Genomic DNA, 13,042 nt, shown 5'->3' on the forward strand with positions numbered 1-13,042 from the left:
GCAGAATCACTTCAGGGAAGTCACTGGGTAGCATGTCTTCATTTACTTAAATACAACCAGCCAAACAAGACCAAGCAAAATCCCAGTCCTGACTTTCTAAGCGTGACTTCTATGTAGCAAAACAGGACCCCGAGCCTCACCTAGCTTGACTTCTAGCTTCATTTTCCACATCAGCCTGTTCCACAAACTGATACGCTGCTTTATAAGACAGCAAACACTAAAATTCTGGGAGATTATTAGTGTAATCATCACCCTTAGGAAACAGTCTGTGTGTGATCTATGAGCTCACCCACCAGGACAGTAAAGCCTAGTTAGGTCTGTATGTAAAGGTAGTAGGCTGGAGATAGGCACTGAAGAACACCAGGAGAAGTGTCAAGACCTGTCTGGCATCATAACATCCAGCAAATCCCCAGTTGCAGCTGTACCTGGCTGTCTGCAGACTCAGTGGACTCCTCAGGATTCCGCAGGGATGGGTTCGGCAGACCCTGATCCAGCTCTAAACTCTCCACTGTGGTTTCATTTTTCCTTTTTCCTTTCTTCTTTCTCTCCACTGGGGTTGGTCCTTGTTCCTTGCTACAAGAAATTCAGAATTAAAACTCTTGGTCAGCTTTGAAAACAAAAATTTTTCATACGGTTCAAGTTATAAAATCATATCCTGGAATTCTAGTACCTTCTAGGAAGGCAGACTATAATGGAAAATCCCTATGAGTTTCTTCCCAGAAATGTACAGAAACATGGGAAAAAACATCTGCATGTATTAAGGCAGAATTCACTTTCTTATAGTCTTGTAATGACTACCATTAATGTAGTAAGAAAGAGTAAGAATTTCTCTATAAAAACCTTACTTTCAATTTAAACCAGTATCTTCACAAGGAAGTTTTATTCCTTCACAGATACTAAGAATCATCAAATCACAATATCCCTTTAGGTTACTTGGGAAGAGAAAGCTCCTTAATCTGACATCCTCTGCTTTGAACATGGTCTATGCAGAAGGCCCAGGATGAGCACTAGGGACAATCACTGCCCTCATCCTTGAAAACTTCAGATATAAAAGTCCTATAATCACAGCCCATGGCAGTACGTGGATGTGTTCTCAGAGTGGGTAGTCTATTTATCCTACAAGGACCTATCATGACCCTGATCTTCCTACTTCTTACAGTTGCCAAATACCACAACTGTATTCTACTTCTAGTACAGAAACTCTGTTCTTTCACCAAAGTTAGTACTTAATCATGATGCCAAGCCTAGAACTCATGTACTTCATATAGTACCTAGATCTTCTGCAGATGGCTCAATTAACATTTGCTAAATGGTATTTTATACTTCTCTGATCTGTTATCCTTCCTAGAGGACTTGTTCAGGTTGTGTATTCCTGAGTAGTTTGACTCCTTATACATAATAGGTATTCAATTCACATTTAAGCAAGTCTTTAAAAATTTTAAGGATGGACAGATAGATGATTAACGGATGGATAAGACTATTTGTGGTAGGGGAAACGGGAAAATTCACTGCAACAAAGATATACATAGAATTCAGACAGACATAACAGCAATTAACAATAATGACTGCAACTTGACTCATAGGACAGTACCTGAAGGCACTGTTCTAAGCCCTCTACAGGGATTATCTCCTTTATGTCTCACAGTGCCATTAGGCAGAGAGCAATTTATTCCCATTTTTTTCATGAAGCATCTAAGGCACACTGAGGTTAAGTGAAATTTCTTAAGTAACGGGGCTAGGAAAAAGGTAAGTGTCTAAAGCCAGGCTGAGTTTGTACATTCCTGGAGAATCACCATCGCATTCATGGGTAACTGACAGCTGTAGAGCTATCAGCTGTACAGCTGGGTGACAGGGCCAAATGCACAGAAATAGTGCATGACAGAGGTAGAAGGAAAAACTAAGGGACCATGAAGCTGACTTTGCCCTGTGGGAAATGGGAAATGACAGCAAATCCAGGTGAGAGTATGTAAGACTGTGCTCAATACCACCAATGGGGGCTCAAGGCTAATAGTGGTTTAAAAGGCCCTGAAGGAGTGGGAGCAGTAAGTCTCAGCAAATGACAGAATGTGCAGGACAAAGAAAAGAGTCCCTATTACCAGTGCTTCCCATCAAGAGTATTAGCTGAGGGAGAGGTAGGTGTGTAGAAACAGGAAGGACTGGACGGCCTGCTTACAAAAGGCAGGTTCAGTATGCTGGCCACTGAGTTAGTCTTGAATACCTTTCACTAGACCCCACAACTAGACCAGTGCAAATCTAGTCAATTTCTGAAGTACTCCGCTAAAGTCTGGTCTGTCTACCTACTGGGAAAGTTCACACTGAACAGAGGAAGTAAAACTCAAGGAGTGCCTCCATTTTAGCAGACTACTGATTTTAACAAGGGATTTATGCTTTTAAATGGGTGGGGTGGAGGCAAAAATTCTCCCATTTTTTCTCTTTTTTTTGAGACAGGGTCTTACTATGCAGCCCTAGCTGGCCTAGAACTTCCTATGTGGTCCAGACTGGCCCTGAACTCAGAAGTTCTCACCTGCCTCTATCTTCTCAGTGCTAGGCTTAAAAGTATATAAACCATGCCCAACTCTACTTCCCCATTTAAAAAAAAATATTATTTTTTTATTTTATCTGTATGAGTCATGTAATGCCGTGGAGGTCAGAAGTGGGTTTCGGATTCCCCTGGAACTGGAGTTAAGGATGGTTTGTAGCCACCACATGGGTGCTGGGAATCGAACCTGGGTCCTCTATAAGAGCAGTCAGTGCCCTTAACCGCTGAGCCATCTCTCCAGCCCTACTTCCCCATTTTTAAGATGATAAATTTTCAGAGAATTCTCATCTCAGGTTACATAGCTTCTCACTAAAAAATTGTATAGATGGGGCGAGAGAGATAGTTCAGCAGTTAAAAAGCTCTTGCAGAGGACCCAGGTTCAGTTCCCAGTATCCACATGGTACCTCACAAGCATCTGTAACTCCAGTTCCACCCTCATGTGGTACACATACACACACACAAACACTCATACAACTAACATAAAAATAAATAAATCTAAAATTAAAAAAAATCATTTAACAACTATTTTCACTGGTGAAATTACTTATGTGTAAGTCTGTGACTTGCTGAAAGAACCATGGCAACAATCCAAATATTCCAGATGGACCTATGAAAGCAGCAAAGACCCTCTAGCCAGCTTTGGGTGAGAACAGACACTCAGGTGACCTCAGTCACAGGGGGCTACTTTTTCAGACCACATGTTTATTGACTCAATTTTATTCCTTTGGATAAATGTTAAAAAATTCAAGTCTCCTTTAGTGTTGCCAGAATCTCAATAACCAAAAGAATCAACGAAAAACATTCTGGTATTTATTATAGAAACAACCCACAAATCCATAGTTATTGATGATTTTATGGCTCTTGTAATAAAGAGGTCTTATGCTTAATTCTTTGACACAACTTTAAAGAAAGCTGATGACACTTCAAAATCACCTTCATAATCACACACTCGAGAGGGCCATTGAATCGTCTGTAAAACTGCCAACCTTTCATCTCACATATGAAATTAATTTCATCTATTAAATGCAACTTCATTATATTAGAAAGCCCTGTCTAGATGTTTATGCTTCATTTTAAAATATTTATATTTACAAATTATACATATATTTAAATATATTCATGCTAAAAACATACTTTACTGTGCGAAATTATACTAACAGCTAAACCAAGTTCAAATCATAATTAAGGAATAGAAAGAACTCTTCAAAATAAGATATTTTACTGTGAGATATATGAGTGCATTTTTGGAAATACACTAAGTGATGAAAATAAGGAGAAACCAAGGTGATGGACTTCCAAAGTCAAGCCTGGACACCTCTAGATTTTCTTAGCCAGAGGCTGGGGGCTGGTGAGGTGGGGAGAATACCTCAGCAAACTAGAAAATGTCTGCTGAACTTGTGCACGTTACTGAGGTAAATAAGAAGGTACTCTACCTGGAGAGTCTTCAAAGTGACTTTCTGGAGGTTACCTTTGGCAAGAGAATCAATTTTGAGTTCCAAAAATTCTTCCTGGAGCTCTTCTGATAAAGACAAACATCAGGAAGAAAAGATTCCTTGTAAGCTTATAAATGGGATTTGAAAATAGGACATTAAGAAATATATCCTGAATTCTATCTTCTAGGATGATGCTTGATAAAATGTACTCTTCTTCTCTCTGGAGTGTTTTTAAACCCCAAGGCTTTAGAGTTCTATTAGACAGAAACAATTCTAAATCATTTCTAAACTTCTATTATCTCTAGATGGATCTGGTCTATGAATATTTGTGAACTCACGGAAGTTCCACATTCCTTAAAAATAGTAGGCAGGCGGGATCTCTGTGAGTTCAAGGACAGCCTGGTCTACATAGTGAGTTCCAGGACAGCTGGGGCTACAGGGAGACCCTGTCTCAAAAAGACAAAAAAAAAAAAAAAAGTAACTAACAAAAGTTAACAAAATAACACACAGTGCTTGCTTTAGCACATGTTCTAAAACTGGAATGAAACAGGGAAGATTAGCATGACCCTTGTACAAGGAAGACAAATATGAAACTTTCCATATTTTAGAAAGCTGGAAAAAGACCCACCATAATACCCAGCTACACCACTCCTGGGCAGACCCCCAAGGCCTCCATATTTCACTAGAGATACTTGCTCATCCAGGCTCACTGCTGCCTAGAAAATGGAAACAGCCTGATGTTCATCAACTGATGAGTGGATTATGAAAATGCAATACATATACACAACAGTTTTACTCAGCTGGAAAGAAAAATGAAATGAAATCTGCAGGTAAATGGATGGAACTGGGGGAGAAAAAAAAAAATCATACTTAGTGAAGCCATCCAGGCGCCAAAAGACAAACACCATTATGGTCTCACTTACATGTGGATCCTAGCTTTGACTCTTTTGCTGTGTTTAAACTGGAGACATTGTGGAAGTTAGGAAACTAGAAAGCAGACAATGGAGAGGTGGAGGGATTTTAAGGGAAAAGGATAGAACACAGGCAGTATAAAGGGGGACTAATGAGGGAATCAATTAAGAGGAGAAAGAGATGGGAAGGTAGGAGGACCTTTGATTTGAGTTACTGGTCAAGACAGGCCCAGAAACATCCCCCCACAAACAATGCAGCCTATTGCCACTGCTCTTGGTTGCCCACCAAACCTTGATGGTAACCCCCTATTGCTAAGCCGCTATACGTTTTAGTTACAGGATATGGAGAAATCAAGTTGGAAAGCTAGGAAGCTTCTTCCCTGCTGGCTAGTTTTCACAGTACCATCAGGTGCTGTGGAGGCTGCTGAGGGAGAAAAGTCATCAACAGTGGTACCCAGCTGTGAACACTGCAAGCTATAATAGCAATCAGTTTGGCAAGCTATGCCCAGTAATGTAATAGTGGCATGAACACTTTGGGAATAACCAACAGCTTTCTAATTAGACTTAAGACTCATTCTACAGGCGGAATCTGCTAACATGGTCAAGAACCCAAGGCCAGGAAGGTCATAAGCCTGGGGGAAAACGTACATTGTTATTTGCTAAATAGATATAGTATCAAACTGCATTCTAAATACCTATCCTTATCAAGAGATTAGTGCAGCTCTAACCCTCATCAGAGAAGCTTTTTTTGCAGTACATGTTGGTTCATGCAGATTCACAATGGTCAATGTAGAGACAATAAGTGACCGTAGTATGGAGTATCTGTATCATACCACTTTCTCCCCAAAGTGCAAGGAACATCACAGAATAGGGTGGGAGGACTGTAAGACCCAGAGGCTGGGAAGGACTGCTGCACTCTTTGTCTTCTTCACATGACAGGACTGCACACTCATGGACTCACAGAAGCTGAGCAATTCTGGTTAGCTTCATCTGTCAACCTGACAGCCTAGCAGGGTGCTTGCTCTACTTCTCTGCCTGTGAAGTGAGTTCCTTGGTCAGAAATAATGCTGTGTGGAATAGTGAACACACCCGCCTTCAAGTTCTCACCAAGCTTCTGCCTTAACTTCCCTCACGGATGCACTGTGATCTGAAATTATAAGCCAAAATAAACCCTTTCCTCCCCTAAGTTGCTTTTGGTCAGAGGTATCTGTTACAGCAACAGAGATGAAACTAGAGCACCTACACAAGAACAAGCGGCTGGTATTCCAGCATGGCCAGGGGAGGGGCTTGCAAGGCTCCCCACCCCTATCTGAGGAGCTACTGGCAGTTGATCGTTCAGTGGACGGCCCTACATATATGGGCAGCATTAATTGGAGGTCAGTGGATTAAAGGAGGGGCGTGAAGCTGTGAGGGGGTTTGGGAGGGAGTCTGGGAGGAGTTGGAAAAGTGGGAGGTGAATACATCATATACATATACGAAATTATCAAAAGGGGGTAAAAAAAAAACCACATGCACATACATATATCCTTTGACTCAGTATTCTACTCACAGAAATTTACTCAATAATACCTTCAAGAATATGGAAATACATATCAGGTTATTTGGTAACTGCAAAATAATGAAAGTTACCTAAATGGCTACATAAAAGTTGATTGACCAAATTATGGTACTCTGCAGCAATAAAAACAATTAAGTGTTCTATAAACTGATAATGGAATGATTTCTAAGATATATTAAATAAAAAACAAACAAACAAAGTACAAAACAGCATCCTTTTGTGTAAGGATAAAATAGAAAAAAAAGAATATACACATTTGCCATCCTGAGAAATGTGGGGGAGTAATGGAAGAAGTGGCAGTTCTCTGAGCATACTTTTGTACACAGACTTGATGTTTTACAATATGTTAAAGTTATACATGTTAAAAATAAAATAAATGAATTCAAGTGTTTCTAATGAATAATGATAACACTATTACAAGGAGAAAAAACATCTCAACCCCACAGATGAATGGACAGTGTTTGCGTTTATACACTCATTTACAAAAATATTTTTATTTTATGTATATGAGTGTATTACCTGAATATATTTAAGTATAGGTGTGCTGCACAGTGCCTGCAGAGATCAGAAGAGGGTGTCAGATCCCTTAGAACTGGAGTTACAGACAGCTGTTATCCGCTATGTGGGTCCTGGGAACCAAACCCGGGTCCTCTGCAAGAGCAGCCAGTATAGTGGAGTACTTAGGGACAAAAAGGCATCATGCATGCAATCCTCAAAAACAGCTCAAAAATGTGTGTGAGGGCATACACACATACACACACACACACACGCAAAGTATGTATCAGAGAAAATTATTTTATATAAACATATGTACGTTTTAAAAAATAGCTTCTGTGGGGGCTAGAGAGATGGCTCAGCTGTTAAGAACACTGGTTTTTCTTGCAAAAGATCCGGGTTTGAATCCCAGCACCCACATGGCAGCTAACAACTGTCTGTAACTCTAGTCCCAGGGGATCCGACAGCCTCTTCTGACATTGCATGACACGGGTGCACTTACCTACATGCAGGCAATACACACATACACATAAAATAAAAATAACAAAAATGTAAAAAAAAATAGCTTCTGTGTGTTGTATGTTTGTAGTGTATGTGTGCATGTGAAAATGTATGTTGGGCCTTTGATTATACAGAACAGGACATCAGGTGTCTTCCTCTAGCACTCTGTCTTATTCCCTTGAGACACGGCTTTTCATGGACTATGAAGCTCACCATTTTGGTTAGGCTGGCTGTTCAGTGAACTCCCAGGATCCACCTGTCTCCACCCCCTAACTGTGGGATACCAGACACAGGCAACCATGCCCAGCTTTCACATGGGTGATGGGGATTTGAACTCAGTCCTGATGCTTGCACAGCCAAGTGCATACCTACTGAGCCATCTCCCCAACCCAATAATAACTTTAAAAGATTATTACATTTATTGTAGGGGGCGTGTGTGTGTGTGTGTGTGTGTGTGTGTGTGTGTGTGTTACGTGTACCAAGGTCTGAGTATGGAGGTTGGAGAACAACTTGTGGGAGATGGTTCTTTCCTTCTACGATGTGGGCTGGGGATCTAACTCAGGACGTCAGGCTTGGTAGCAAGCACCTTTCCTGCTGAGACATCTGGATAGCCTCCAAAATAACTTTTAAAATATATATATACCTATTATATTGCTGAAGTGGATACCATGCTCTGCATAGATAGATAGAGGATAGATGATAGATAGATAGACATATAGACAGACAGACAGATAGCTATTATTTTTCTTCTTTTTCCCTCCATACTAGTCCCCAAGAAAAGATTCATCTCAGGCTAGGCTATGGTGCCCTACTCGATTATCACAATGATTGGTCAAGAGATGACAAGCCAGGACAGTTAGGGGGTCGGTCCTTCACTGTTCTTTCACAGGACTGTGACCACTCATACACACACACACACACACACACACACACACACACACACACACACGTACACACACAAAGGGTAAAATAATCTCTTAAAAAAACAAAAATAATTTTGGATGGGAGTGGGTAGGGAAAACTAACGTCTTTTCTCCTAGGTGATAATATGGCAGCCGTGATTCCAGTTGTGAAAAGAAGGCATTTACAAAGGAAGGAACCAGAGATGACCAGAGGGGGTTGGAGACAAAGAGCCTTAAAATTCCCACTTAAACCTTCTGATTCTGATTCTGTAAGCCAGTACACCCCCAATCATCACTGTTTTAACTTAAACTAATTCAAATTGGATCTGTGTTGCTTGCAATCAAGAGAGTTCTGAATAATACAAGGACCTAACACTCTCCCTGTTTAAATGGAGGCTGATCAAAACAATTTTACTTCTATAATCTTCCCTTTTCTAGTTTTCAGTGAGAAAAGACTAACTTGTAGAACAAGGAGGAAAAAAGGAAGATGTGATTTTTTTTTTTTATGTCAAAATACCTACTTTTGGTAACAAAGTAAAACTTAATTTTAATATTTTACTTATTTTTATTTTAGGTGTATGGGTCTATTGCCTGCATATAGGTAAGTGCGCCCATGTCATGTAATGCCCAGGGAGGACAAAAGAGGCTATCAGATCCCCTGGAACTGGAGTTATAGACAGTTGTTAGCTGCCATGTGGGTGCTGGGATTCGAACCCAGGTCTTCTGCAAGAACCACCAGTGTTCTTAACTGCTGACCCATCTCTCCAGACCCTAAAACTTAATTTTCTAAGAAAACATGGATCTACCCTAAGAACACACCTACTATGTATTTAAACATACAAGAAACTGCCAATATATAAACTATTCCGAACAGGCAGGACACTTATCAAGTATGACCCAAACCTACCTATCTGTATTCTACATGGCTTCATGAGCCAAGCAGGTTTGGGAGATCTTTGCTTTCTATAGTTTGTATCAAAAAGTATTTCTTGGCTTTCCAAATAGAAGAATCATAGTATCACAGCACTAGGCAGACATGTTTTCTCATACTTCGTCCCCAACCTTATCTCCACCTCCTAGCATCTATGTCTGTTTGAGAACTAGGTGTTGGAAAATGACTGCTGACTCTGAGTGAGATACGGATATGTGTCAAAATACTGTGCCATTACAAGTGTGCCCATGGATTCTAGGTATTGAAAGATCTTATCAAAACACATTAATCCAAAGTAACTGATCATCCCATTTTAAAAATTAAAACCCTATAAAGTGGATATTACAGCTTTAGCAGGAAAGAATGAGTTACTATCACAGATGCTAAAAATAGCTCCTAATCCCAATTACAGCATACATGGACTAGCAGAGGCTGAGGACTTCAGCTTGGGAGCACCATTCCAGTGGATTAACAACTCTTCAGAAGAGAGTTACAGTCCAGCTTGTCATCAGCCTTTGATCCTCTTCCAAGGTATATGCTACTAAAACACAGATATTACCCTTAAAAGGCTCATTTTGTTCAACTTTCATATAATGCCCACAGTAATTTAGTCTATAAACAGAAAACAGATATGGCACAGAAAATAAAGACACTACCTAAAATTTACTTGTTTGGAGTGCTGCAGAGATGGCTCAGCTATTAGAAACAGTGGCTGTTCTTGCAGAGGACCCAGGTTCGATTCCCAGCATTCACATGGCGGCTAACAACTGTTCATAACTCCAGTTCCAGGGGATCCAATGCCCTCTTCTGACCTCCATGGGCACTGAATGACACGAGTGTACTTAATGTAGGCAGGCAATATATTCATACACATAAAAAAATATAATAAGAAATTTTGTTAAAATAAATTTTGTTAAAAATTACTTGTTTTGGTGCAGATGCAGTCTGCTGCAGGCAATGGAATCAAATTGACTGACTCTCAAATTGGCTGTTATCATCTGCACCATCAAAACAAAGATCAATATAGGGTGGTGACACTATAGTAAAAAATGAAAAAAAAAATCATGTAAGTTCCAAGATAAAAATGGTATGTTTATCATTGGAACCTCATTTAATTTTATGTCTTATAGAGTTTATAATGAGTAAAAGATTATATAAGCGTAATAATTCATCTGTAAACATAGAAATGTACAGCCAATTTTGAAAGAGATGTACCCTAGCTCAGAAAAATGTTATTTAATAGGTTAATGCTGTTGTAATGAAATGCTTCTTTTAATTAAAAAAAAAAAAAAGGTATGCTTTACTGAAGATTAAAAGCAGTAAAAGCAAGCTGGAAAAAGTGGCATATATTTTTAATCCCAGCACATGGGAAGCAGAGGTAGAAACTCTCTTTCGGTTCCAGGCCAGTCAGGGCAACATAGTGAGGCCCTGACATGGATGGAAGGGAGGGACAGAGGAAGGGAGGAAGAGGGAAGGAGAGAAGGAAGGACGGAGGGAGGGAGGAAAGGAGGCACGGAGGGAAAATAAAATCCAGACAGCTTAAAAAGGTTTCAAATTAATAGTACAAGCAGTTCCATACGCCAAATTCTACTTCCCAAACTGCTCTGACTGACAGCAATCTAACTCTAACATGTCCATGCCTTAAGTCACTCTCCAACGTTAAGCAATGGCTACTGATCTCCTGATGAGAGCGCTGATGAATTTAGAGCCCATATAACGCTCCTGCTGCCTGTGCTCAATGTTTTTTTTTTTTTAATTTTTTTTTTTTTTAATTCTTTAATTTAGGAAACTTTTCTTCCCTAAAGGCATGGTCTTACTAGTAAATCAGAACTGGTGATCCTCCTGCCTCAGTTCTCCAAAGGCTAGAATTAAAGGTATGGGTCATGATGCCCAGTTTTTAAATTTTTTATAAATTGGTTTCTGTTCTTTTTCATAAACCATTCAAGGTTGGGGTTTTTTTTGTTGTTTGTGTGTGTGTGTGTGGTATCAATGTATTCTACTATTCCTTCCCCCCTTGTTCTCTGAGACAGGACTTCTCAAGGAACCTGGAGCTCAGTGATTGGCCTAGGCAGGCTGGCCACTGATTGCGGGGATCCTCCTATCTTTGCCTCACCCAGTGCTAGGGTTGCAGATGTGTGCTACTATACCCAACTCTACATGGGTACTGGAGATTTGAAGTCAGGTCATCATGCTTACATGGAAGACACTTTATAGACTGAGTCATCGCCCCAGTCCTAATCATTCATACTTTGTATATAATTCACCTCCTTGAATCTAAGAATGCTAATTTAGAATCTGCACAAGTTCTTGATGACACAGGTGGCTGGTGAGGCTGTCCTATGAGGCAACATTAAGCCTCTTCCACAGCCTCAGATCTCCATACCGATGGGCAGGGTCTTTGAAGTAGCCATCCCTCTCCCCATTTTCATGGTACAGGCAGGAAAGGACAGAGAAGCTAGGGCCCCTGTGCTCCCTTCTTATGGATGTCAGTCCCTACTTAAAGCCCTAGCCCCTTCCCCAGGGGAAACAGTTCAATATCTTTAGGGAAGTTGCCTGACTTTGGCCTAGAGCTGACAAATCATGCATCAAACTCTTAATCACCACCTCCACTTCTGGACTACCTCTAGTCATTCCTGAGGGCTGGTAGCTCCACTCTGAGGAAGATGCACTTCTGCCTCAGCTACAAATCCAGCCTCTGCATGGGATCGGAGCCAGGACTCCCTCCACATCCTTTATGCACCAGCAGGAAACACAGCACTGGCCTTTCTTGTCTCTAGACAGGAACACTTCTCACTTTGAAGAATGCACTCCCCTCTGTTCTTCCTGTTGTTCCAATGAGAGGTGAGAAAGGGAAATGAAAGTATGCTTGGTCTACTCTCCTAAAAAGAAAGCCCCCAAAGAACAATTGTTTAACGTCTTTGGGTCTTTTTACTTTAAGTCTTCTCTCATCTTCTAATTCCTTTAATACCTGGCTTAATACTAGCCTCTTCCAAGGGACTTCCTAGACCAGAACTGAAACACTCCTAATCTTCCAAATCCTTTCTGCTATTTTATATGCAGTCGAATCAGGCTCCTCTGTTTGTTTATACTTCTGCCTGACTGGCAAGGTTGTTTCTCTAGCTCATGAAGGCTTTTCAGTGATAGGGCTACAGATGATACTTTTGTGACAACTTCCTTGCTTCATTAAGTCATTCTCAATAAAAATGCTTATAAACACAGCAGGCACTAAAAACATGGTGGAAAAATAAACAAGCAGACATTTATCAAATACTAAATTCAGTATCTGTTTCCTCCCAGATTTGGTAAAGGTCTATAATGCACCAGACCCTAACTCAGAAAGCCCTGGGGATGACAAAGTACTCCAGGTGCTCTTGAACAACAACAACAACAACAACAAAAAACAACAACAATGGAAACTGTCCAAAGCATCAGAAACTATGTAGATTCTTTCCCTGCTTAACACAAAGCCTGGTGGGTCTCTACTCAGTATTCATACAATCTTTATTCACCTCTATATTGACCTTCTTTATTCCAATACATGATTAGAACGGTTAAAAACAAAAACAAAGAGGAGAGATAGTATAATGGTTAAGGATTTGCTATGCAAATGTGAGGACCTGAGTTTGAGTTCTCAGACCTCAGGTAGACAGGAGCAGTAGTGTGCATCTGTAATCCCTTGTTCCTGCAGTGAGATGGGAGATGGAGATAGGAGAGCCCCAACAAGCTCACAAGGCAGTTAGTCTGGTGTTTGCAGGGGCTAATAAAAAGACCC

The 13,042-nt window shown here is 40.4% G+C and overlaps 1 protein-coding gene and 1 pseudogene across 1 annotated transcript in view; one reads left to right on the plus strand and one right to left on the minus strand.

Annotated features, from left to right (window-relative positions):
• The window catches only part of Chd6 (chromodomain helicase DNA binding protein 6), a 218,395-nt gene that overhangs the window by 114,696 nt on the left and 90,657 nt on the right, over positions 1-13,042 (minus strand). Inside the window, exon 4 of the mRNA XM_008850984.2 lies at positions 426-573. Within this exon, the coding sequence (XP_008849206.1) occupies positions 426-573 (148 nt within the window). The remainder of the gene's footprint in view (positions 1-425; positions 574-13,042) is intronic.
• Positions 4,482-4,579, plus strand: LOC115067361 (annotated as a pseudogene).

This window comes from Nannospalax galili, unplaced genomic scaffold (assembly GCF_000622305.1).
Source record: "Nannospalax galili isolate Female #2095 unplaced genomic scaffold, S.galili_v1.0 scaffold205, whole genome shotgun sequence".
In the NCBI taxonomy this organism is placed as follows: Eukaryota; Metazoa; Chordata; class Mammalia; order Rodentia; family Spalacidae; genus Nannospalax; species Nannospalax galili.